Genomic DNA, 27,140 nt, shown 5'->3' with positions numbered 1-27,140 from the left:
CGTGTGATGTGAGTATCACTTGTTGGGCCAGCATTTATGGCCCATCCCTACTTGTCCTTGAACTGAGTGGCTTGCTGTGCCATTCCAGGGGGTCTTGCAGTGGCTCTGAAGACACAAGTAGACCAGACCAGTTAAGGATGGCAGATTTCCTTCCCTGAAGTACATTAGTGCTCCAGATGGGCTTTTTACAACAATCAACAATGGTTTCATGGGCATCATTTAGATTTCTTTTAATTCCAGACATTTATTGAATTCACATATCACCATCTGCTGTAGTGGGATTCGAATCCAGGTCTCCAGAGCATGATTCTGGGTCTCTGGCCAAAGTATACAGTGACTGTCCTTCCCATCGAATGAGTTTTAAGACTCTTTGCTGACCTCCTTTTATCTTCTTGTCTCCATGCTTGTGGATGGGGTTACTTGAAATAGCGTTTGGTTGGCACAAACCAAGTTCCACAGATGGTTTTCCTCAGCATTTGTAAAGCCGGAATAATGATGACTGAGATGATTTTCCCGTATCCACGACCAAGTCAAAACTGAAAAGAGTTGCCGACAATCTGCTGGGTCCACGGGGAGGGACAAAACTAATTTACTGGATGGCAAGGGTTAATCGGAAACAAGATCCACACCATTAAAGTGGGCCAAAATACAAGATACCCTGCAGTGCAAACTGTGCGATAATTTAGCAGCCAGTCTTGATGAAAGGATGTTGAAGTGCCCAAGGACTTTGCATCCTGAAAAATGTGCCAGAAAAACATGCCCAACATCATACGCATTTAATTAAGACCCTACTGTTTACACAATTCTGGTGGAGATAGGATGCTGACTAGACGATGGGAAGGCGATGGCCTAGTGGTATTATCACTAGACTATTAATAGAAACTCAGCTAATGTTCTGAGGACCTGGTTTCGAATCCCACCATGGCAGATGGTGGAATTTGAATTCAATAAAAGGTATCTGGAATTAAGAATCTACTGATGACCATGAAACCATTGTCAATTATCAGAAAAACCCATCTGTTTCACTATTGTCCTTTAGGGAAGGAAATCTGCCATGCGGAGAAGTGTGAGGTAATCCATTTCGGTAGGAATAACAGATGTGTCGAGTATAGGGCTAACGGGAGGACTTTGAATAGAGTGGAGGAGCAGAGGGATCTAGGTGTATGTGTACATGGATCCCTGAAAGTTGGGAATCAAGTAGATAAGGTTGTTAAGAAGGCGTACGGTGTCTTGGCGTTTATTGGTGGGGGGATTGAATTTAGGAGTCGCAGCGTCATGTTGCAACTGTACACAACTCTGGTGCGGCCGCACTTGGAGTACTGTGTGCAGTTCTGGTCCCCACATTACAGGAAGGATGTGGAGGCTTTGGAGAGGGTGCAGAGGAGGTTTACCAGGATGTTGCCTGGTATGCAGGGGAGGTCCTATGAGGAGAGACTGAGGGATTTGGGGTTGTTTTCACTGGAAAGAAGGCGGCTAAGAGGGGATCTTATAGAAACATATAAGATGATTAGAGGTTTAGATAGGGTGGATGGTGATAGCCTGTTTCCTCGGATGGAGAAAGCTAGCACGAGGGGGCATGGCTTTAAATTAAGGGGGGGTAGTTATAGGACGGATGTCAGGGGTAGGTTCTTTACCCAGAGGGTGGTGAGGGATTGGAATGCCCTGCCTGCTGCAGTTGTAAATGCGCCTAGTTTGGGGGCGTTTAAGAGATTGGTGGATAGGTTTATGGACGAAAAGGGATTGGTTTAGATTAGTGGGTCAATGTTTTTTTTTAAAAATAAGACTGGTCGGCGCAACATTGTGGGCCGAAGGGCCTGTTCCGCGCTGTAATGTTCTATGTTCTATGTTCTATCCTTACCTGGTCTGGCCTACATAAGACTCCAGAGCCACAGCAATGTGGTTGACTCTCAACTACCCTCTGAACAATAGCAATTAGGGATGGCCAACAAATGCTGGCCAGCCAGTGACCCTCATGTCCCATAAATGAAAGATGTTTCTTGTTTCAGTGGTGGAATGGAGTGTGCACAAAATACCAATCTGTGGATTGCTGGAGCTTCAAGATAATGAATAATTGGGCAGTATGGTGGCACAGTGGTTAGCACCGCTGCCTCACAGCTCCAGGGACCCAGTTTGATTCCCGGCTTGGGTCTGTGTGGAGTTTCACATTCTCCCCGTGTCTGCATGGGTTCCCTCTCACAATTCAAAGATGTGCAGGTTAGAATCATTGACTATGTTAAATTGCCCCTTAGTGTCCCAGGATGCATAGGTTAGAGAGATTAGCGGGGTAATTATGTGAGGTTATGGGGATAAGGCCTGGGTGGGATTGTTATCAGTGCAGACTCGATGGGCCGGATGGCCTACTTCTGCACTATAGGTATTATATGATTGATCCATGTTCAAGTTTATCCAGTCATGGATTTGCTCTTATCTTTCCTGTGCTAATTTATCTCTTTAGGAAAAGCGCATTATATCAGGCTGATGTTACTTGGAGTGACCTTGGCGTCAGATCTGCTGTTAAGTGTCACAACTTCAAAGCAACCAATCGCCATGAGAATGAAGGATACCTCAATGTCCCTGATGCTTCCGAACGCCCTCTGAGACCCCAGATCCTCCCAACTCCTCCTCCCTTTCAAAGTCTGTTCGTTTTTCAGTATTCATTCAGATATTCCTTTGATCTGTGGTATTACAGACTACCTTCCTAATCGAATACAAATGTCTGGGGGAAACAGAAATTCTTTTTACTACTGGAGGCTTCTGGGTGGACACAAATATGTTCTCCTCATCTTTGGATAAGTAGCAGAATAAACATTCTATCAGCAAATAAATGATAATTCATCATGAATAAAGGTTAAACCATAGCATAATTTCACTCGACTACAGATTTCAAAGTGATGTTTCCTAGAATCCACAAATAACAAAGGAACACAACACTTCACTAACTCTGTTAAAAATACTAAACCTGGGCCAAGTCCATGGTATTAAATTTGCATGTGAACTTCACCTAACCACAGAACTCAAAATTATTCATCTCCGTTTCAACTAGCCCTGAAGAATAGAGGAACTGGCCAATTTATCCCTCGGAATCATTGTGTCTGTTAACCAAGCAATTCATCAAACATAGGCCAGGCTTCTCCAATCCTGCCGGCGGCTGGGATCCCACTGCTCCAAATGGAGATTTGGCTGAGCACCAAGATCTCTGTTCCAACTGGTAGCAGTGGCGGGACGAACACCATCGGAGCGTTCTGGCTACAGTGACCTCTCAGGAAGATAGCCCCAGCCAATCAGCCAGACTCAATTGTTGATAACGGTACAGATAATGGTCACTAATGTCCTTCAGGGAAGGGAATCTGCCCTCTTTACCCAGTCTGGCCGACATGTAAAACTCCAGAGCCACTACAATGTTGTTCACTCTCAACTGCCCTCTGAAATGGCCAGGCAAGCCACTCAGTTTAAGGGCAATCAGGAATGGGCAATAAATGCTGCCATAATGCCCATGTCCCATGAATGATTTTTGAAAAAAGATAGCTATCACAGTGTGCTACTGGTGAGATCAACATTAATAACTTCACACGGTATTTATCCAACTGCGGCAATTAGATGAAGCTGCCTAAGTGATGGGATGGGTGTAAGAAAGAAATCGAGATATGCTATGTTTTGCTAGGTGTTCTTTATTAGTTACCCCCATTGATCATATGGGTCCAGATTACTCTGTATGGAGACCTGCAGGACATGGAGTCCACCTAAAATCAGAGGCACAGAACCAATTTAAATCAACTGTTCCCAGCTTACCAGGGTGGCACAGTGTCACAGTGGATGGCATTGCTGCTTCACAGCGCCAGAGACCCGGGTTTGATTCCTGGTTTGTGTCACTATCTGTGTGAGGTTTGCACATTCTCCCCGTGTCTGCATGGGTTTCCTCAGGGTGCTCCGGTTTCCTCCAAAAGATGTGCTGGTTAGATACATTGGCTGTGCTAAATTCTCCCTCAGTGTATTCAAACAGGCGCTGGAGTGTGGCGACTAGGGGATTGTCACAGTAACTTCATTGCAGTGTTAATGTAAGCCTACTTGAGACACTAATAAATAAATTAAAAGAAAAAAAGATGTTCAAACTAAACCTCTTACTCATCAAGGCCACCACAAAAATGTTGCTTTTTTTTAACCGCTCTCTACATTGCTTCCCCCTCCCCTCTGCTACTCTCCAGTCTCAGGGGATACCAGCCAGCATGTAACAACCAACTGACCAATCAGCTCTGGTCCTGAAAGCCTTCCATGTGACCCAGTGCCAGCCCCTGCTGCTTATTGGTCCTTTAGAATGGGTAGGATGGACATCTGCCATCGCTGGAGAGAGGGATAGAGAGCAAGCTTTAAGAAGGACAGAGGAAATGGTGCGAGTTTGTAAACTGTAACACACTCCGAGGCAGGGTGGGGGGCTGTGTCGCTAAGTTTTAGTTATCTTATGAATGAAGGGTGAGTGGGAGATTCCTTATGATCCTTATTGTCTACTGCAATTGTCCTTGAAGTCACATTAACCTGTCACTGCAGGGATAAACACCAGAAAGAGATTTGTCTACCCGTGTGTATCATTCTGGCTTTGAATGTCTATTCTTTCCCAGTCTGAGGACAGACATTTCTGTCACAAGGTAGTTTATAGTCATTTACAGCAATGGATAAGTTGTCTCTCTTTTTATACCATATTCCAGTTGCCGGTGGTGTTTTATCTGCTGTACTGGTTCCATTCTGATGGAGCCCATTTCCATGGGTCTATCAAGTCAACCTGACCAATTAGACGGAGTGAATCCAATTAACTCCAGTAAAACACGATGGCACAATCTGTCAGGACACTTTTCCCCCTTTCGAATTCCTGCCATCCACCTGTCCCTGAGGGACACGGTGAAGTTTGTCTTGATAAAAGCAAAATACTGCAGATGCTCTAAACCTAAGCTAAATGCTGGATAAACTCAGCAGGTCTGGCAGCATCTGTGGAGAGAGAAACACAGTTAATGGGTGAAATCTTCCAGCTGCTCCCCCAGCGGGATTTTCTGGCAGCAGTGAACAGAGATTTCGCCGAGCGCCAAATTCTTGGCCTTGCTTGCAACGGCAGCAGGGCAAGAACGTTGATAAGATCACACCCAACGTTATGGATCTACATGACCTTTCTACAGTCACTTAGATCCTAAAGGCCAACTGTGTTGCTCTCTCTACGGATGTCGACAGACTTGCTGAGTTTATCCAGCATTTTCTGGTTTTATTTAAAGTTTTCTTTGACTGGCGGCAAAGGGACAGATGGCTTTAGAGCGATATGGGCCAAATGAGACCAGCTTAGTGGTAAAAACTGGGCAGCATGGACAAGTTGGGCCAAAGGGCCTGTTTCCATGCTGTAAACCTCTATGACTCAATGACTGCCTCGCATTGAATTATTCTTGATTGAATTACCAATTGACACAGTTCGCCGAGTCCCCTCAGCGCTTAAAATGATCTGAGTGACTAAACCTTTCTAAAACAGGCAGATAACAGAGCATTAAGGGCTTGGGAGGTGATTCGGGAATGGGGTGGGGGGAGAAATGAATTCAGAATATAGATTGCCCTCCCTTGGCCTTCTCTAACAGGTTGTGCAATGTCCCAGAAAGCTTGGAGATGTTCACAATCACTTGCCTCAGAAAGAAGGAAATGGGATAGGACAGAGGTAAGAAATGAGAGTATAATTTAACCCCAAGGACTGTATAGCCACTAAGTTCGTGGATACGAGGCACGTGTGTTGACACGTTGACTGCCATCTTGTGTTACTGTCACATTTTAATGCCCCTTTCTCCATCTTCTTTGTCCAGTCCCCATCGCCAGCTGACCTCAGTTCCAAAAATCTACAAAAAAACCTCTTTTCTTGACTTCCATGCAGGACTATTGGCTTTCCTTCCTTTACAAACGGCTGGTGGGAGCCAAAGTTCTCACCGTGCAAGTGGCAGGCCTCCAGCGGAAACCTAGGCCCGGGCGAGTGATACGGGACAAGCTGAGGATCTACGCCCACTGCACGCACATCCGCAAGTAAGTCTCCTTTGGAGTGTCTCTGCTGGTCATTTATATACAAGAGAAAACACGCATCCAAACTCGATGCCTTTCAACTGTCGTGTCGGAATAATATCAAAGGAAGAAAGGGCATGCCAAAGGCAGGACAAAAGGCTGCTACATTACACTGAGGATAAAGTAAATGTAGGCCACTGTTGACATCTCGAGACCTCTGTTTTGCAACCCCACCCCGCTCCCCCCCCAATCTCAGTTAAATGAGTACTGCCATCAAAGAGCGTCAGAGTGTTTTTTCTATCTTGTCAAAGGGACAGAAGTCACTATTGTTCCAGCTTTCCTGAAGGTAATTTTATGACAGGTAAGTGTCCCAGAACTTTCATCAGAGCCAATGACATGAATGAGCGCATCAGATGATAAGTGATGTACATTAAAGCTAATGGTTGTTCCTTCTGATGATGTGCTCTCTCTCTCAGCTCTAATTAGTACTGTCCTTTGCCCTCAGTATTGTGTCTCCGTAATAACTCGTCCCGTCTGAAAGATTAGAAATTATGGGTCAGGAGAAAAAAGAAATAAAATTCCCTTTCTGAACTACAATTGCACAAATCAAGAATTGAGCACATTTAACGAGAAGAAACGTTTGTTTGGGATCCTTCAGCCTCACAAACCATCCTACTTTCTGAGGAAGTCAGGGTCTTCTCCTGAGATTGTCGAGTTATCTAGTCAGGGGCGGCACAATGGTTAGCACTGCTGCCTCACAGTGCCAGGGACTCAAGTTCGATTCCCAGCTTGGATTAATTAGTGTTTGTGCAGAGTCTGCACGTTCTCCCCGTGTCTGCGTGGGTTTCCTCCAGGTGCTCTGGTTTCCTCCCACAGTCTGAAAGATGTGCTGGTTCGGTGCATTGCTAAATTCTCCCTCAGTGTACCCATATAGGAACAGGAGTGTGTCGACTAGGGGATTTTCACAGTAACTTCATTGCAGTGTTAATGTAAGCCTACTTGGGACATTAGTAGATACACTTAAAACTTAAACTTGGTTCTCTGACTTAAAGTCTACTGCGCAATCCTATAATCCAGGCTGGAGTTGTTGGCACAAAATCAATTTCCACAGGGATTGATTAACAGCTGACTGAAAGAGGTGGATTGATATCCATTGGCATCAGAACATAAGAAACAGGAGTGAAAATAGGCCACCCTGACTCTCACCATTCAACGAGATCTTGGCGTCAAATCCACTTTCCAATCTGCTTCCCATAACCCTCAACCCTCAGCCTGTTCTGGAAGCCATCTTTCTCAGCCATTAGTATATTCAGTGCCTTGGTGTCCACAGGGTTGGAGGTTGAAATTCCTCCTTATCTCTATCTTAAATGGAAGACCCCTCATCCTGAAACTCTGCCCGCTCGGTCTAAATTCCACCACAAGGGGAATCATCCTCTCAGAAACTTAAAAGTTTCAATAAGACCACCACTCATTCTTCTAAACTCCAATCAGAATAGCTCCAACCTGCTCAATTTCCAGTAAGACAACCCCTCCACCCCGAGGAATTCAGCCCAGTGACTTGCATTGGAACTGTCTCCAATGCAAGACTCTCTCCTTCCCTAAATATGGACACCAAATTATATGCAGTTCTCTAGCTGTGGCCTAACCAACACCCTGTATAGTTATGGACAGACTATTCTCCTTTCATACTCCATTCCCCTCGCAGTTAAGGTCAATATTCCATCTGCCTTCCTAATTACTTGCTGCTGACTAACTTACTGTGCTCCAGATCCTTATGCAGTGTCTCTCCATTTTTTCATTAAGAAATGTTTCCGTGTTTTCATTGGGATATCTCCACTGGGACTAATAGACTGCTGCAAGATGCTGATGTACATAGGTGCTGCGGTTTTGGACGGGTAGTACATAAGATCATGCCCAGAATCATATATCCCTCTTCCAATTAGCATCTAAATCTGAGAGGCATCTTCACAGGGAAGTACAGAGCATAAGGAGAGAGGAAAAGTGAAAAGAGAACAACATCAGTGGGAGTTACCTTTCCCTTGTAATCAGTACAAAAACAGAATCAAGAGGATAATTTTCTTCCCTAACAAATAAGGAATGGATAAGTAAATGCAGCGAGCTTGCAAAGAGATTTAATTTGTATATAAACTCAAACCTGCAAAAACTGGAGATGTGGTTTCTTTATAAAAAATAACTGTTTGTTCCATAATTTTATTAATGTCTCACAGCGCCAAGGACCCGGGTTCAATTCCAGCCTTGGGTGACTGTCTGTGTGGATTTTGTACATTCTCCCTGTGTCTGTGTAGGTTTTCTCCAGTGTTCTGGTTTCTTCCCCCAACCCAAAGATGTGCAGGTTAGGGAGCTTTGGTCATGATAAATTAGCCCTTAGTTTCCAAAGATGTGTAGGTTAGGTGGATTTACCATGATAAATGTGCAGGGTTACGGGAAATAGATGGGGGAGGGCTTGGGTAAGATGCTGTTTTGGACAGTCGGTGCAGACTCGATGGGCTGAATGGCCTCTTTCTGCACTGTAGGGATTCAATAATTCTATAAATTTATCAGCACTGAATGTGTGACTTTAAAACTCTGAACCAAAAGATGGAAATTATTGAGATGTTTATTATGTATTAGAGTGGTAAAACATGAATATTTTGTGAATAATCTCAAGATATGTTCTTCCCATATTTTATTAATTTTTCTATTTGTGACACTTTTAGGATTATGAATGCGAGTTGGTTTTTCTCCCATTTCCACGTGCTGAATAGGCTGTCACTATGGGGGGCTCTCGAGCAAAAGATAAATAGACTTGCAATGAGAGAGTGCTTTACCATAGCATGCAACGTCTCAAAGTATTTTACAAACAGCAGGGCCAACCATTTTATTACCAGTAAGACTTTTGCGTTGATTTGATTTTATTGTCACATGTATTAAGATACAGTGAAAAGTATTGTTTCTTGCACGCTATACAGACAAAGCATACTGTTCATAGAGAAGAAAGCAAGAGAGTGCAGAATGTAGTGTTACAGTCATAGCTGGAGTGTAGAGAAAGGTCAACTTAGTACGAGGTAGGCCCATTCAAAAATCTGATGGCAGCAGGGAAGAAGGTGTTCTTGAGTTGGTTGGTACGTGACCTCAGATTTTTATATTTTTTCCTGATGGAAGAGGGCGGAAGAAAGGATGTCTGTATAGTGTGGGGTCCTTAACTATGCTGGCTGCTCTTCTGAGGCAGCGGGAGGTGTAGACAGAGCCAATGGACGGGAGGCTGGTTTGCGTGATGGACTGGGCTACATTCATGACCACTTAACAGCAATGAGATTTGGTCAATGATTTTCTTTGATAGGAAGAATGTTGTCCTGGACGCCTGGAGGAATTTGTACATATTCTACAAGAAAGATTAGGGTGCGGAGGAGATTATAAAACAATGGAATAACTGGCCAGACAGCCTCCACGTAACTAATTCCCAAGTAGCGCTGATAAAGACCATGGCAGCAGCGTGTCTGGATCATTACATTCTCAGATTATACAAAGGATATTATTAAACTAGAAAGAGTGCAGAAAAGATTTACTAGGATGCTACCAGGAATTGATGGATTGAGTTATAAGAAGAGGCTGGATAGACTGGGACTTTTTCTCTGGAGCGTAGAAGGCTGAGGGGTGATCTCATAGAGACCTATAAAATAATGAGGGGCACAGATCAGCTAGAGAGTCAATATCTTTTCCCAAAGGTAGGGGAGCCTAAAACTAGAGGGTAGAAGTTTAAAGTAAGAGGGGAGAGATACAAAAGGGATCCAGAGGGGCAATCTTTTCACACAGAGGATGGAGAATGTGTGGAACAAGCTGCCGGAGGTAGTAGTAGAGGTGGATACAATTCTGTCTTTTAAAAAGCAATTGGACAGTTATGTGGATACAGTGGGTAGAGAGGGATATGGGCCAAATGTGGGCAATTGGGACTAACTTAGGGGTTTAAAAAAACGGCAGCATGCACAAGTTGGGCCGAAGGGCCTTCTTCCATGCTGTAAACCTCTATGACTCTATGACTCTAGCTATGGAGAATGTGGAACATGTGATGGTTAGGAGAGTGAATGTCTCAGTAAAATAAGGGAATCACACCTCAGCCAAAAAGATTGGAAACAGGCTGAACAATTATGTAAACACATACCAAACAGAAAATAAAAAGAAGTTTGCTTTTGCTGTAATTGCATGCAGTCTATTCCAGCATGAGAACCTTGGTATCCATTGCATGTTATTGAGGGCCTGAGGCCTTTTGAAGTCTGGTAATGTTCAGTAGTAATTGTCAAGGTTCAGCTGTACCACTCAACACCTTGTAGGAAATGGCTACTGTTAAAAAAATAAATATAGGACAATATAATCACTAAGAAGACAAGGCACGGAGAATTTTTTTAAGCGCTTATTTGGAAAAGTAAGTGTTCATTTTTGGATCACACACTGGTTATTGAGTGTTAATGCCATCCTGTTTATGCACTGAAGTTAGTAACACACAGGCAGACAAGGATATGTCAGCTCTTCACATCAGTTAGCCCGTTGGTTCAGTCAGAGAGTTTGAACTTGGCTTTCTGTAGTGCTTTTCACATCCACAGGAAATCTTCATAGTCTTCACAGCCTTTGGACTATTGTTGAATTGTGGGCTAACACAGCAACCAATTTTCAAGTAATGAGATTTCAGAAACTGTGACATTATTTTATTTATTAGTGCCACACGTAAGCTTATATTAACAGTGCGATGAAGTTGCTGTGAAAATCCCCTAGCTGCCACACTCCTGTTCAAGTACACTGAGGGAGAATTTAACATGGCCAATGCACCTAACCATAGAACATAGAACATTACAGCGCAGTACAGGCCCTTCGGCCCTCGATGTTGCGCCGACCAGTGGAACCAATCTAATGACCCTCTAATCTAAACTATTCCAAATGTTATCCATATGCCTATCCACTGACCATTTGAACGCCCTTAAAGTTGGCGAGTCCACAACTGCTACAGGCAGGGCATTCCACGACCTTACTACCCTCTGAGTAAAGAACCTACCTCTGACATCCATCCTATAATTACCACCCCTTAATTTAAAGCTATGTCCCCTCATGTTAGCATGTGGTTACATCAAATCTGCAGCACAGATATAGGCAATTTGCCCAACCAGTTTAACCTGATATTCATACTCCACTCAAGCTTCTTCCCACTCGGAATAACACTTCCTACCCAGTGCTCAGTGCATGGTACTCTTTCTGTATCCGTTCTCCCTCATTGTTCTACCTCCTAATTCAGGGTCATCTGCAGATTGTGACACAAGACCTCCAAACTTTGAGTCCAGATTATTTATGCCTTTGTTTCATTCATTCATGGAACATGGGCGTCACTGGCTGGCCAGCACTTACTATCTCTAGTTGCCCACGGGCAGTTGAGAGTCAACCACATTACTGTGGCTCTGGAGTCACATGTAGGCCAGACCAGGTAAGGACAGCAGATTTCCTTCTCTAAAGGACATTAGTGAACCAGATGAGTTTGTCTGACAATTGACAATGGTTTCATGGTCATCAGTAGATCCTTAATTCCAGATTTCTTTTATTGAATTCAAACTCCACAACCTGCTGTGCGGGGATTCGAATCCAGGTCCCCAGAACATTAGCTGAGTTTCTGGATTAATAGTCTATGTATGTGGGAAGTAACAACGGTTGCAGCATGGGCTCCTGCTATTTCCTACTACCTGCTGGTCTGAGAAACTCCCCTTAATTCATAATCTCTGTTGTGTGGCCATTCTAGAATATGGCCCTGCTTATCATTGCCTGACCAGTGTCAACGTGTCCCTATGCAGCACCTTATTGTAGACCTTCATATCTGTCAGACCCACTGCACGGTACTCTTTCTGTTAGTCCTTCAAAGGATTGTTTCAGTACACAGACTATTTAAATAAATCAGTTCAAAGACCCCCTCTGAGCAAAATAAATCCAAGAACCCTCTGTAGTTTCAAAAAAAGACAGTATACGTTAAATAAACAATAAATTTGTGACTGGTTTGCCAGAAGATGTGGCGCTTTGGGGAGGATTTGTGTGCACTGCACGGACCATTTTCAATCTGCCATCCTAAGGCATTTCAATCATTCAGTCCAAACCAGTCCCAAATTGAAAAAAAACAAATCCTCACACAGCGAGAGCCATTAAAAATTAGGTGTTGCTGTGTGAAATTGCTGTAAAGTCCAACATGAGTTTGCCTCCTGGGCAATAAATTGACAATGTCTGAGAGAGGAGGTCATTAAATGAGAAACATGAATAACTGGAATGAATGTTTTGCTTGGATCTCAGATTTCAGATTCATTAAAAGGTTTCTTTGCTTAGAATTGCAGAGATGATTTAACTCTTCAATCCCATGCTATTTTATAATTTCATAGCACAGGGGACACAGTGGATAACACTGCTGTCTCACAGCACCAGAGAGCAGGGTTCAATTCCAGACACTGTCTGTGTGAAGTTTGCACATTCTCCCTGTGTCTGCATGGGATTTAGTTTGATTTATTGTTGTCACCTGTATTAGTATACAATAAAAAGTATTGTATCTTGCACGCTATACAGACAAAGCATACTGTACTTCGGGAAGGAGAGGAGAGTGCAGTGTTACAGTCATAGTTCTGGTTTCCTCCTACAGTCCAATGATGTGCAGGTTAGATTAATTGGTCATGTTAAATTGCCCCTTAGTTTCCCAAGATATATATGGGTCAGAGAGATTAGCAGGGTAAATACATGTGGTTACGAGGATAGGGCTACAAGGATAGGACCTGGGTAAGAGTCAGTGCAGATTTGATGGGCTAAGTGGCCTCTTTCAGCATTCCAATTCTATTTTGCTGTGTGTGTGTGTGGTGATGGCAGCGGGAGGGGGTACGAGAGGGCAGTGTGGTGTAGTGGTGGTGGCGTTATGATTCCTGACACAGTGACGGGGGAGGGGGGGGATGCGATTCAATGTCCTCTGAAATATATATTCAAGTCATCTGTGCTGCTGGGCACAAGTCAAAATGGAGAATTAAGATCAAGCATGTGTTTATATACACGGTCCTTCAGAACTTCTCACCAACTCTGCCAAGACCCCAATAAAACTCACTTTAAAACAAGCCTCTCATTTTAAGCACACATACTTTTTTTAAAACATTCATTCATGGGACATGGGCATTGCTGGCTGGGCCAGCATTTATTACCCATCCCTAGTTGCCCTTGGAAGGCAGTTGAGAGTCAACCACATTGCTGTGGCTCTGGAGTCACATGTAGGCCAGACCAAGTAAGGACGGCAGATTTCCTTCCCTAAAGGACATTAGTGAACCAGATGGATTTTTCCGACAATTGGCAATGGTTTCATGATGATCAGTAGATTCTTAATTCCAGATGTATTTTATTGAATTTGAATTCCATCTCATGCTGTAGCAAGATTTGATTTGGGGTGTCATTAGCCAGTTTCTGGATTAATAGTCTAGCGATATTACCACTAGGCCATTGCCTCCCCACTATATACTCCTGCTGACTATTCCAAAGAGAGGCAAAATATGTAAGTTGCCGATTCCTTGTTTCAAATGAAAGACTCATCATATGATCCAGTGACATTCCAGAGACCACCTTCTCTGCTTTCCCCTTTAACCATTCCACCAAAATCTATCCTAATTTGCCCTTTCACAGAGATAAACTAAATCATGTGGACATGCCTGAGCTACAGGGGCCCTGTCACTCTGTTACTAATCCAGGCAACTTGAGTTAAAGCCTCCTGATTGCAGTTTGAGAAATTGAATTGAATTCAAAAAGATTTGGAGATTAAAAGCTGCTGGCATTGACAATGGTGATGTCACACTATCAGAAAAATCTGTTTCACTAACGCCCAGATGGAAATCTGCCAACCTCGCTCATTCTGACCTATTTGCGACTCTGTTCCCCCAACAATGTGTGAGTGACTCTGAAGTACCTTCTGAAGTGGCCGATTGCAGTTGCTTCATCACCTTCACAGGGCAAGCAGCAATGGGCATTAGATGCCAGCCTCACCAGCAATGCTCACATCCCAAGAATTTTAAAAAACTTCCAAATTCAGTCATTCTAAAGGATGCAACAATCAGATTGCTTCCATTTAATGGGAGCTATGTGTAGATGGGAACATAGGAGCAGGAGTGGGGCCATTCAGCCCATCAATGCTGCTCTGCTAATCAATTAGATTATAGAGTTATAGAGGTATATAGCACTGAAAAAGGCCTTTGGCCCATCATGCCTGTGCCAACCTAAGACAAACCACCCAACTATTCTAATCCTACTTTCAGGCATTTGGTTCATAGACTTGTATACCTTGGCTTTGCAACTGCATATCTAAATACTTCTTAAATGTCATGAGGGTCACTGCCTTCACATCCTTTCAGGCTGTGATTTGGGTGAACAGGTTTTTCCTCACATCCCCTCTCAATTTCCTGCCCCTTATCTTAAATCTATGCCCCCTGATCATTGCCCCCTCCACCAAGGGGAAAAGTTTCTTCCTGTCTATCTATGCCCCTTATCATTTTATACATCTCAATCATGTTTCCCCTCAGTCTCCTCTGCTCCAAGGGAAAGAACTCCAATCTATCCAATCCCTCATAACTAAAACTCTCCAGCCCAGGCTGGTAAATCTCCTCCGCACTCTTTCCAGTGCTATCACACCCCTCCTATGATATGACTTCCAGAACTGCACACAACACTCTAGCTGTGACCTAACCAACAAGTTATACAGTTCCAGCATGACCTCCCTGCCCTTAAACTATCCCTTGGCTAATAAACACAAGGAAACCAAATGCCTTCTTAACCAATTCACCCAGCTGTCCTGCTTAAGAGATGGGTGTACATGCTCACCAAGGTCTCTCAGATTACCCGTGCTTCCCAGGGTCCTGCCATCTGTCATGTATTTCCTTGTCCTGTTTGTCCTGTCCAAATACATCATCTCACACTCATCCGGATGTAATCACAGCTGATCGTCTAACTCAACCCCACATTCCCGTGCTATCTCCATATCTGTTGACCTCATTCGCATCCAAGAATCTCTGTCTTGGACGTGCTCAGTGATTGAGTTTCCACAATCCATTGATAACTGCCAACGAAAAGGCATCAGATCAGCTCACTGACAAGGTTTCTGAAGGCGGGAACATAATGTTACAAACTCAGCATCACTGTCTACGTATGGGAGAGGATTTATAAATAATCAAATCCAGGATGACTCTGATAGCTTGAGTGATCAAGGTGCTCACACCAAATAACACCTTCCAGTGAAAGGAAACACTCAGATCACAAAGGTCCAATATTCAATTCTGATCTGGGCAGAGTCAGGTGATCTCAGCCATGCCAGCAACTGGCCAGTGCTTCTGGGCTGGGGAGTGGGTGAGAAAATCAGCAATGGTTCTTGTTCCTAAATTTTGCTTATAAAGCAGTGGCATAGCAGTTTTGTCACTGGACCAGCAGAGACCCAGGGCAAGATCTGGGGACCCAGGTTCAAACCCCACCACAATGAAATTTGAATGCAATTAAAAATCTGGAATTAAAATTCTACTGATGATCATGAAACCATTGTTGGAAAAGCCCATCTGGTTCACTAATACCTTTTAGGGAAGGAAATCTGGTCTGGCCTACACGTGACACCAGAGCTACAGCAATGTGGTTGACAATCAAACGTCCTCAGGAATGGGCAATAAATTCTGGCCCAGCCAGAAATGAATGTTGAAAATTTGCTTCATAATATCAATAAATGCAACCTAAAAGAGCTGGCTCACACTGGAACACTGGCTGCCTTTCCATTCCTCACCCAAGAAATCATTCAACCATAGTTTCTCCTGCTGTGAAGTGTGTGTGTGTGTTGGCAGTGTGTGAGAACAGGATCAAACGTTGTGGTAGTGCCTCCTCCCATGGCTAAACTGCATCAACACTCACCATCTGGATGCAAGATCACTTCAGATCAGCCATGATCTTATTGAATGGCGGGGCAGGCTCAAAGGGCTAGACGGCCTACTCCTGCTCCTATTTCTTATGTTCTTATAAGATTCCAGGTTGACCTCTTCGGCGAGCAATTGAAAGACAATTGCGTGTGGGTCAGCTCTTTTTAAGGAGAGTAGGGGAAATAGAAAGATTGCCATTTATCAAACCTACTTATCTAAATTACTTTTGAATTTGGATAGACAAAGGGTCCCCGAAATGTAAGTGGCCAGTTCATTGGTTTTGGCAGAGTCAGTCAAAAGATAAATGCTGGCTTTGATGTTGAGAAATTTCCTTGCACTTTTCCAAATCAGGAAATGAGACTTTAATGTTCACCTGGAAGCAGATTAGACCATAAGACATAGGAGCAGAATTAGGCCACTCGGCCCATCGAGTCTGCTCCGCCCTTCAATCACGGCTGATCATTTTCTCATCCCCATTCTCCTGCCTTTTCCCCATTACCCCTGACCCCCTTATTAATCGAGATTCAGTAGTAACTTTCAAAGTGTAATTGGCTACAGACGTATATCTATAGTGTTATACTGGTCAGCTCCAGATATTAAAATTTATTTTACTCCATTCTTAAAGTAACAAAGCCAATGCTCAGAGCAGACCGGGTAAACCCAAATCCACTCCCTGCTTGCTCCAAAACTAAATTCAAAATCCAATTCATAGTCCCCACAAGAGAGACAAACAAGGTCCAAGCTGTAAAGATAAGACAATCCATCCTGGGATTGATCTAACCTTAGCCGGAAGGCCGAAAACCCCCACACTTACAAGCAGCTTTGTCCAACATGAATCTAACAATAGGTTTTACCCTTCCAGCCACAGAACCATTAAAATAAACCCACTTAAAATTATACCTTATTCCTAATGTTTAGCAATATGAATATAAATCCCTTAAAACTACCTTTGTTTTCAAATTAGACCAGAAGATCCCGCTGGTGGGATGGGCCGGAAATGTTGGGCAAAGAATGCAAAATCCAGGCCAACACTTCTAAATAGTAAAACTCAAAATTGAAAGTTCCAAAGGCAAGAGGATCCTCTAGGGCTGAGTACGATATAAAATGGAATAGAAAAGGCTACTCTTGAACACTATTTCAAGATAGGCCAACACTGACAGTTGAAAGTGCACAACTACAGAGGTGATTGTAGATGGGAAGCACTGAGAGATATGAATATCGGTGGTGGTTTTCCCTGTAGGAGAGCGAGAGAAAATCTCAGATTATTCAGAAAATTGTCATATGTTATGATGGGGAAAATAAAAGCAGTCCCATGGAAGGAGATCTGTGGTTTCCATTAATGAGATTTATTTTGTGATCATGAAAAAATAGTTTCAGTTCAACTTGAGCCACTGAAGAGGACACATTTTGCAGCAACTAATTCTCTTGTCTCACTCCTTTTCCAGTCACAATTATCTACGGGGCTCCATCACCATTTACATCATCAATCTCCATAGATCAAGAAAGAAAATAAAGCTGGCTGGAACGCTGAGGGACAAGACAGTTCACCAGTACCTCTTCCAACCGTATGGAGCTCACGGGTTACAAGCAAAGTAGGTACAAAATCATCACTAATAACCAGATACAGCTCAGGCTGGGAACCACATTGATTAGTCAATTAGGCCTTTCCCACAGGTCTTGGTACTTGTCCAACTAGCAACTTGCATTTATAAAATGCCTTTAATGTAAAAAAACATTCAACAGTACTTCGCAGCAAGGAAATTAAATGTAGGAAAAAAATAATTAACGAATAAGCTTAAAGAATAAAGTTACAAATAAAATAAATGATGTTAGGCGACTAAAAATGTCGCTGAGATGGATTGTGAGAATATCACTGCGAGACATGAAGGGGTTTGAGAGAAGAGAACCACAGAGTAGGGAGGCTGTTGCCAGTGGTAACCAGTTCAGAATGAGAAGACTGAAAGGTGTGAGAGAGAAATTAAGGCTGAAGGAGGTTGCAAGGTGGGGAAGGGGGATAAAGCTTTGGGGAGAAGGAAAAAAATTTTAAATTTGATGCACTGAGGTAACAAGCAGATGTACTGAAGATACCAAGTTAGTACAAGTGAACAGTAACACAGAGATGGGCCTTTGAAACACAATGGATTCATTTTGACTTTGTACAACAATGTAAAGTGGGGGGATGTAATAAGCCTTTGGAGTCAGGATCCCTTCAGTAAAATCCCTTGATTTACAATTCCAGCAGCAGTTCACAGAGTGCTCACAGTCAGCGGTCTACCTTCAGGTATGCCAGAACAACTAACACTCCCAGTTAAATTCAAGGAACTGACACCCTGACGGTCCATCAATTAACTCTTTAATCAGGGAATTCATATTCCAATAGGCCAACCTCAATGGCCTGATTGAGGTCTTAACAGCGGATAGATACAGACATGACATCAATGACAAGATAAACAGGAGATTTGTGAGTTGCTGAATTAAATGTAGACATGTGGATGACAGTGAAAGGCTGAAAGTCCCTTTCTGAAGCCCTGATGGCAAGGTCAACATTTATTAACATTTACAGCAGAAAATACAGGACAAACTCTGAAGAAGAGTCACGTAGACTCAAAACATTAACTAGGTTTCTCTCTCCACCAATGCCACCAGACCTGCAGAGTTTTTCCAACATTTTCTGTTTTTATTTCAGATCTCCGGCATCCACAGTACTTTGCTTTTACTAATTAACATTATTCTAGTTAGTCTTGAGAAGGTGGTGATGATGAGGCATCTTCTGTAATTGTTGCAGACCACATGGTGTAGGCACACCCAGGGTGCCATTAGGGAGGGAGTTGCAGGATTTTGACCCAGCGACGGTGAAGGAAGGGAGGTTTCGTTCCAAGTCAGGATGGTGTGTATCTTGGAGGGAAACTTGCAGGTGGCGGTGTTGCCATGGATATTCAGCCTCCTGCACTTCTTGGAGGTAGAGGTCATAGGTTTGGAAAGTGCTATCGCAGAAGCATTAGCAAGTTGCTGTTGCATCTCCCTGGGAGCACAGGGAGTGGATGTTTATGGATGGGGTCCCAGTCAAGATGGCTGCTTTGTCCTGGATGGTGTAGAGTTTCTTGAGTGTTGTGCACTCATCGAAGCAAGTGGAGAATTTTCCATCACACTCCTGGCTTGTGCCTTGTAGATGGCGGACAGCTCCTGAGGCCTCAGGAGGTGAGGTATTTATGTGACTGGTCCAATTAAGTTTCTGGTCAATGGTAACCCTCAGGATGTTGATCAGATTCGACAATGGGAACACTGTTGAACGTCAAGTGGAGTTGGTTTACACTTTCTTTTGGGGAAGATTGCATTGTGTGACACAAATGTTACCTGACCCAGTGACAGAATGGCATTGTCTATCTAAATCAGGATGGTGTGTGACTGGGGAACCTGCAAGCAATGGAGTTCCCATGACCTTTTGTCCTTCTCAGTAGCAGGAGGTCCAGTCTGGAAGGGCTGGCAGAGTGAGTCGATGGTGGAGGAATTCTGATGATGGGGTCCTGATTAAAGAGACTCTGAATGAACAAGGTGTATAGGAAGCAATTGGTCGCTGAGGGAACTGTACCGTGTTGCTGGATGAAGGGGCTAAGGTGGGCCAAATCATTTTCCACGGTTACTTGGTGTTTACACTTGTCACTCCCTAATTCAGAATGTCTCAGGCCGGGCTCCTGACTGCAATGTCCTGCCATCCTAACTGAGGGAGTCAGGAGCTGGGACAGGGGTGTGGACATTTTCTCTGTCTGTGAAGATAACTGATAGGGGAGTGAGAGTGAGGATGAAAGCATGTCATAGTTATAGAGTCATAGAGATTTACAGCATGGAAACAGGCCCTTCGGCCCAACTTGTCCATGCTGCCCTTTTGTTTTAACCACCAAGCTAATCCCAATTGCCTGCATTTGGCCCATAACCTTCTATATCCATTCTACATTTGGTTACACATGTAACTGTCTAAATAAAAGACAAAATTGTATCTGCCTCTACTGCTGCCTCTAGCAGCTCACTTCAGACACTCGCCACCCTGTGTGAACAAATTGCCCCTTTTGTATCTCTCCCCTGTCAATTCTGAAATTCCCCTGACCGTGAATCTTAGTAGATTTTAGTAATCAGCGCGGTATACAGAAAGACATTCAAATAAAAGGCTTAAAACACAAGTCTCAGGATCTGAGTCGCAAACTGGACTATTCAATCCAATAGACGCAGGAACAGCTGCCTTGGCTTTTCCACAGCTCCGCTCTCTGCAGTCCTCCTGTAGGGCAGGCAACATTAAAGTGTCCCGAACCTGTCCTGCTCGTGGGAAGACATCATTTCGAACGGTTGACTGTTTCCATGAAAACAGAGACTTGGCCTCTCGTTCTGGGAGGGGAGGAGGGAGCGGGCTGGGAGAGAGGGGGCCAGTGCGGTTGGGATTTAACAAGTTTAATCGTTTCCTCTTGGCTCGGGCCCGACAAAAATTATCCTTCACTTTTCTGCCAGGAAATGTTGACAACAACAAATGCTCTACAGGAACGCAGAATCACAAACTGGGGCTGCTGGTGAAACCTTGTTTACTGCCACTCCAGACTGTATCGCCTGAATTGACAAGTGAAGGGAGTGCGTGAGGACACAGTGTCTCTCTCCCTGCCACAGTTTCCATCTCTCCTGCGCAAGATTGAGCGAGCGTACACTCCTCACTACACCAATAGCCACAAGGTCGTGTTTCGCAAATGCTCGGGTTACCAAATTATGGGGGAAACTTATCCTGCTGCACTTTCAAATGCAGACTTACCAGCGAGACCTGCATTTTAATAGCGCCTATCATGACCACAGGAAGTCCCAAACATTTTGCAGCCAATGAACTATTGTTGAAGCGTGGTCACGGCTGTATTGTAGGAGACACAGCAAACAACAAGCCCTTACAGTTTTATTCATCCATGGGACATGGGCGTCGCTGGCTGGCCAGCATTTATTGCCCATCCCTAATTGCCCGAGGGCAGTTGAGTTGCTTGGACAGCAACCACATTGCTGTGGCTCTGGAGTCACATGTAGGTCAGACCAGATAAGATTTCCTTCCCTAAAGGGACATCAGAGAACCAGATGGGCTTTTCCGACAATGGTTTCATGGTCATCAGTAGATTCTTAGTCCCAAATATTTTTTTATTGAATTCAAATTCCACCACCGACTGTGGTGGGATTTGAACCCAGGTCCCCAGAACATTAGCTGAGATTCTGGATTAACAGTCTAGCGATAATGCCACTGCGCCATCGCCTCCTGCAGCATCTCACTCCAGTGGTGTTGCTGGAGGACAAGGGGAGTGCTCGGATTCAGAATTGCGCCGGTCAGATCAGGCTTGGGTTCCAGTTTGGCCCTTGTGCCATTTGCACTAAAAAGGGTGCGGAGAAGAGGAGGAAAACCGCACACCGTCTCGGAGAATAAAACTGAGGGGAAAAAAAGAGAAGAGATAGACATCAAACGGCTTTTGTTCCGGTGATGTGCCAGACTGTGAGGCAGCTGGAATAAGTCGGCCGGATTTGTCGGGTAGGTTAGAGGGCGCCTCAGGGGGTCTTTGTGCAGCTCACTGCCAGAATCCCAGCAGACCAAGGCTGCTCAAAAATTGACAGACTGATTAAAAGTACGTTTTCCACGCTTACCAGATATTTCCCCACCATCAATCCGAGAGGCTTTGAAGAGGAGTGCCTGAGCTTCAGAGCTGACCACAAGGGCAGCTTCAAATTGAGCGCCACAGCTTCATGTGAATTGTTAACTTGGAAATAAATCTCCACTTGACTTTCCCATCATGCATCAGTAGAATGGGCGACTGACCCAGTGCCAGGGTTCTGCTGCTAATTCATCCTCTCCTGGCCAAATAACTCCTATTTGTGGGGATGTAGGTTAGTCAGATTCTCACCTGGTATCTACGAACGTTACTGAGGCAGACAGAGAGAGAGAAACTGAAGAGATAGAAGGATAAAACTGGATAAGGGGCAAGGGGAGGTGGGAGAGAGCATGCACTGCCCATCCCCTTATGTCTGCCACAGTATTTTACCAGGCCTGGGGAAAATGGAGGGCAACCCAGAGGCCAATTGAGCCACTTAAGTAGCCAAGCAAGATCCTCTCAACCCCCCCTCGGCTGGCATGTCACCAGCAGTGGGTAGCCCTTCCACCATGTGCGGACATTGTCAGTGTTCACCAGGCAATCTCCCCAGTAGGGAGGGGGTCTCCCTAATTGGGCACACTGTGACCCATAGAGGGGCCCCCAATGATAGTGACCACTCTACGGGCAACTCCGCCTGCTGCCCTCACCAACAGCCCCATTCCCACCATCAGCCCCTACTGGGACCTGCCTGATCAGTCCTGGCAATCCCAGACTCCTCTTCCCTAGTTGGCAAGGCAGTCTTTTCCCAGGATCCTCTCTGCCAGGCATACACTCAGCAGATGCCACTGGGCCTAGTGGCACTGCTGAGATTGAAGAGCTGTGCCAGCCCTCTGGTTGGCTGGCAGCTCTCTTGAGGACAGACACCCATCTGTTGAAGGAACGGGCTCCCCGACTGCAACTCAAATGCATCTTGGATGTCCTACAAACAGTCATGGTGAGATTGGCACTGACTTTTGTGTCCATCGTTATGGCAGCAATATTTCAGCCAAAGTGTGCAGATATTAGAGGCAGTGGCCCTAATTTTACCAGCACGCCCGTGAGGTCGCAGAATGGCATTCTCCATTGACCTGGGCACGATCTTATGAGCCTGGCATGCAGGTAAAATTCCAACCAGAGACACTCACAGAAAGGAACAGAGATGATGGCAAATCATAGAATCCCTACAGAGCAGAAAGAGGCCATTCAGCCCTCCAACAACATTCCCGACCAGCCCCTATCCCTGTAATCCCACATATTTATCCTGCTAATCCCCCTGACATTAAGGGGCAATTTAGTATGGCCAATCAACCCAATCTTTCGGACTGTGGGAGGAAACCAGAGCACCAGGAGGAAACCCACGCAGACACAGGGAGAATGTGCAAGCTCCACACAGACAGTGACCCAAGCTGGGCATTGAACCCGGGTCCCTGGCACTGTGAGGCAGCAGTGCTAACCATTGTGCCACCGTGCCACCCCCTGGAGAGATGTATCTAACATCTTGAAGAACTTTGCATTTTAGGTAGTCGAATAGTTGAAAAAGCCGGTTTCTTCAGTGAGATGTTAGTACAGGTCCATTAGTGTCAGGGAGGAAAGACTGCAGTCAGACCTTAGAAGCATCAAGCAATCCACAAAAGCTTCCTGCCAACAGCCAGTAAACTCTAATTGACCTTGTGTGTATTTACAGTTCAGTTTTAACAGCACAGAATACACTGGGCATCACTCAGTGCTGATAGAATGGCACGTCATCTGAATGCAACAAAACCATGTGAGACCTGCTATTTGCCTGAGAAGAATTAACAAACAGGGATGTTCGTGATTGAGACAAGCTAACACATACCCTGATTTGGTGACATTTGCCAATGAACAGACAGCACTTTGTGTGTTGAAGTATTAGCCTGGCGTGGAGCGGTTCCGATCATCCTGCGACACCAGTGTTCATTGTCACACTGATCCTAGTCTGACAAACAAAATCCCACCACCTTTAACCCAACAGGAAAATAAGATGGACACAATATTGGAACTGAACTCCATGGGGCGGGGGGGCTAGTTGCTGATTGTTCATCTTATTTGCCATTTCTCCGATTTCTGGGGTTTTCTGCGTTGGAGGATAAAGAGAAACCCGATGGCAATGGCACTGCTGTCTCGCAGTGCCAGGGACCTGGGTTCAATTCCCGGCTTGAGTCACTGTGTGTGGTGTTTGCACTGTCTCCTCATATCTGTTCAGGCTTCCTCCGGGTGCTCCAGTTTCCTCCCACAATCCAAAGATAAGTTTATTTATTAGTGTCACAAGTAACGCTTACATTAAAACTGCAATGAAGTTACTGTGAAAATCCCCTAGTCGCCACACTCCTGCTCCTGTTCCGATACACCGAGGGAGAATTTAGCACCTAGCCAGCATGACTTTCAAACTGGGGGAGGAAACCAGAGCACCCGGAGGAAACCCACGCAGACATGGGGAGAATGTGCAAACTCCACACAGACAGTGACCCAAGCTGAGCATTGAACCTGGGTCCCTGGCGCTGTGAGGGAGCAGTGCGAACCACTGTGCCATCACGCCGCCCCACAGATTAGGTTGATTGGTCATGCTAAATTGCCCCTTAGTGTCGGGGTGATTAGCAGAGTAAAGAAAGATATGGGGTTACAGGAATAGGGCCTTGGTGGGATTGCGGTTGGTGCAGACTCGATGGGCCGAATGGCTTCCTTCTGCTTTGTTGGGATTCTATGATTCTATGAAATTTAAGCCCATTGCTGAAAATGATGATTTGTGTTTCGAACGTGCAACTGGAAAGCCAAGGATTTCTTGGCCTCAGGACCAGTTCAGAGATGGTTTCCCAGACTCTTAAAGTGTCTCATTCTGATGCTGACTTTTAATCTGGAGGGGGCGTGCGGGGGAGACAGATTGTTCCCTCACTGATTTTCGGCAGGGTGGTTAGGGGGATGGAAAATTTCTCCTCAGCCTCCTTAGGATCTTCCCTCGCAAACACCCAAAACATATCCGCTCCTCCCAAACTCTGAAACCCTCTTACTGTTGATATCCCATCTTGACATCTTTTTGCTCATTTCCTGTCTTCCTCCTGAGTTCTTGGCCCTCTCCTTCACTTCTCCCATCGAACCAGTTCCTCTGCATTTGTACATAAAGCCGATTTTACAGCTGATCCATTCTATTTTCCTCAGTTCTTTTTGCCCTGCACACTCGGTACTGTTGAACACATTGAATTTCCACCAAGTGTCAGTCCTGGTTCAGTAGGGAGCATTCCTGCCTTACAGTCAGGAGATCTTGGCTGGAATTTTACCAGGGTGGGCGAGGGTCACGGAACAGCATTCTCTGTTGGCCTCAGATGGGATTTTACGAGCCTTGGATGGGCAAGGCAGTAAAATTCTGGCACTTGTGTTTGAGAATAATGCCTGAAACTTCAGCTCAGAATATGAAAATAAAAAAAGGAGCCATTTAAATGAAAATTGTTATTGCCCCACACTCAGTTGTTGTCTCACTCGGTAGTTGTTGTTGTCCCAAACTCATTTGTTGTTGTTGTCCCATAATCAGGTTCGTTTTCGTTGTCGTCCCACACTCAGTTGTTGTTACTGTTGTCCCACACTCAGTTGTTGCTGTTTTCCCACTCTCAGTTGTTGTTTATTGTCCCACAATTAGTTGTTGTTGTTGTTGTTGTCCCACACTCAGTTGTTGGTGTTCTCCCACACGAAGTTGATGTTGTGGTTCTGCGCTCAATTGTTGTTGTTGTTGTTGTCCCACACTCAGTTGTTGTTGTTGTTGTCGAACCACACTAAGGCCCGCTCATCAGAGGGCCCAGAGGGAAAACTAAGGATGGAGTAACAGGATGTGACTAAAATACTGGGATCTGCTGCGGAGAGAAACTCGTGCTGGCGGCTGACAAAGGCAAATCCTTTCTTCAGAAGGTGACACCCAGATGCAGGGAAATTGTACTCCACCAACTGAACCAATACAAGCGTTGGAACTTCCACACTCAATATCCTGAGCACTGGATCCCTGTTTAACTGGTTTACTGAAAAGTGATGGAGGAAAATAGGAACATCAGAGCAGGAGTAGGCCGCTGTGCCTCTCAGCCTGCTCCACCATTTGAGGATTCTTAGCCAATCAAGATATTAGCGGGGTTACATTTCATTCACCGGCTCTGGGCTTCTGTGGGAGACACACTCTTACAGGCACACTGTCACCTGGAGCTATGGACAGTGACGGTAAAATCTCCAATGTTCTGTCCAGCATATGGCTCAGTAAGAAGTCTCACAACACCAGGTTAAAGTCCAACAGGTTTATTTGTAGCAACTGCCACTAGCTTCAGAACTGTCTGTTCCTTCCTCAGGTGAGTGGGAGATCTGATCATAAACAGGGCATATAAAGACACAAACTCAATTTACATGAATAATGATTGGAACGTGAGTCTTTACAGCTAATCAAGTCTTAAAGATACAGACAATGTGAGTGGAGAGAGCATTAAGCACAGGTTAAAAAGATGTGTATTGTTTCCAGACAGGAAAGTTAGTGAGACTTTGCAAGTCCAGGAAGGTTGTGGGGGTTACAGATAGTGTAACATGAACCCAAGATCCGGGTTGAGGCCGTCCCAAGTTCTGCACACATGAGGACGGCCTGTACTCACATTGTCTGTACCTTTAAGACCTGATTAGCTGTGAAGACTCACATTCCAATCATTATTCATGTAAATTGAGTTTGTATGCCCTGTTTGTGATCAGAACTCCCACCCACCTGATGAAGGAACAGCCAGTTCCGAAAACTAGTGGAGTTTGCTACAAATAAACCTGTTGGACTTTAACTGGTGTTGTGAGATTTCTTACTGCGTTTACCCCAGTCCAACGCCGGCATCTCCACAGCATGTGGCTGGGCAGGCATCTCTCCTGCTCTGACGCCCTGCCATTGGTGTGTGTTTGGAAGGGTTTGGAGGTTGATACCAAACCTGCCTGGCCACATTATGAACACACTTTCATTGTCCATCAAGTCCTGGAGCGGGACTTGAACCTGGAGCTTGAGGCAGAGACGTTACCCAGTTGGCACTCTACCCACTGCACCACAAGACACAAAACCACAAATATCCCAGCTTCACAGCAATCTGCTGCCATCTTATGGCTTGTTTCCTTTTCACACCTGGCCAGACGAGAAGTTTGATCTTGTCTGGTTCTCATATTTTTATCAATGTTCTCAAACACTGGCCAATTTGAAGATTCAGCCACTAGATATAATGGTTTAGATATTATCGATATTATTAATATCATCGATAGGGTGGCACGTTGGCAGTGATTAGCACTGCTGCCTCATAGCACCGGGGACCCAGGTTCGATTCTGGCCTTGTTCACTGTCTGTGTGGACATGAGGTGGAGATGCCAGCGTTGGACTGGGGTGGGCACAGTAAAGTCTCACAACATCAGGTTAAAGTGTGATGAAGGGGCAGTGCTCCAAAAGCTCGTGATTTCAAAAAAAACTTTTGGACTTTAACCTGGTGTTGTGAGACTTCTTACTGTCTATGTGGATTTTGCATATTCTCCCCGTGTCTACATGGGTTTTCTC

General features: G+C 44.8%; 1 protein-coding gene across 1 annotated transcript in view; it reads left to right on the top strand.

The window, feature by feature from the left end:
* Nucleotides 1-27,140, top strand: part of hpse2 (heparanase 2) — a 290,363-nt gene that overhangs the window by 241,500 nt on the left and 21,723 nt on the right. Inside the window, exons 10-11 of the mRNA XM_080205316.1 lie at nucleotides 5,894-6,039; nucleotides 17,393-17,539. Of these exons, the coding sequence (XP_080061442.1) occupies nucleotides 5,894-6,039; nucleotides 17,393-17,539 (293 nt within the window). The remainder of the gene's footprint in view (nucleotides 1-5,893; nucleotides 6,040-17,392; nucleotides 17,540-27,140) is intronic.

Source organism: Carcharhinus amblyrhynchos, chromosome 17 (assembly GCF_965287045.1).
Source record: "Carcharhinus amblyrhynchos chromosome 17, sCarAmb.v2.hapA, whole genome shotgun sequence".
NCBI lineage: Eukaryota > Metazoa > Chordata > Chondrichthyes > Carcharhiniformes > Carcharhinidae > Carcharhinus > Carcharhinus amblyrhynchos.
This window is presented reverse-complemented; position numbering and strand designations above follow the sequence as displayed.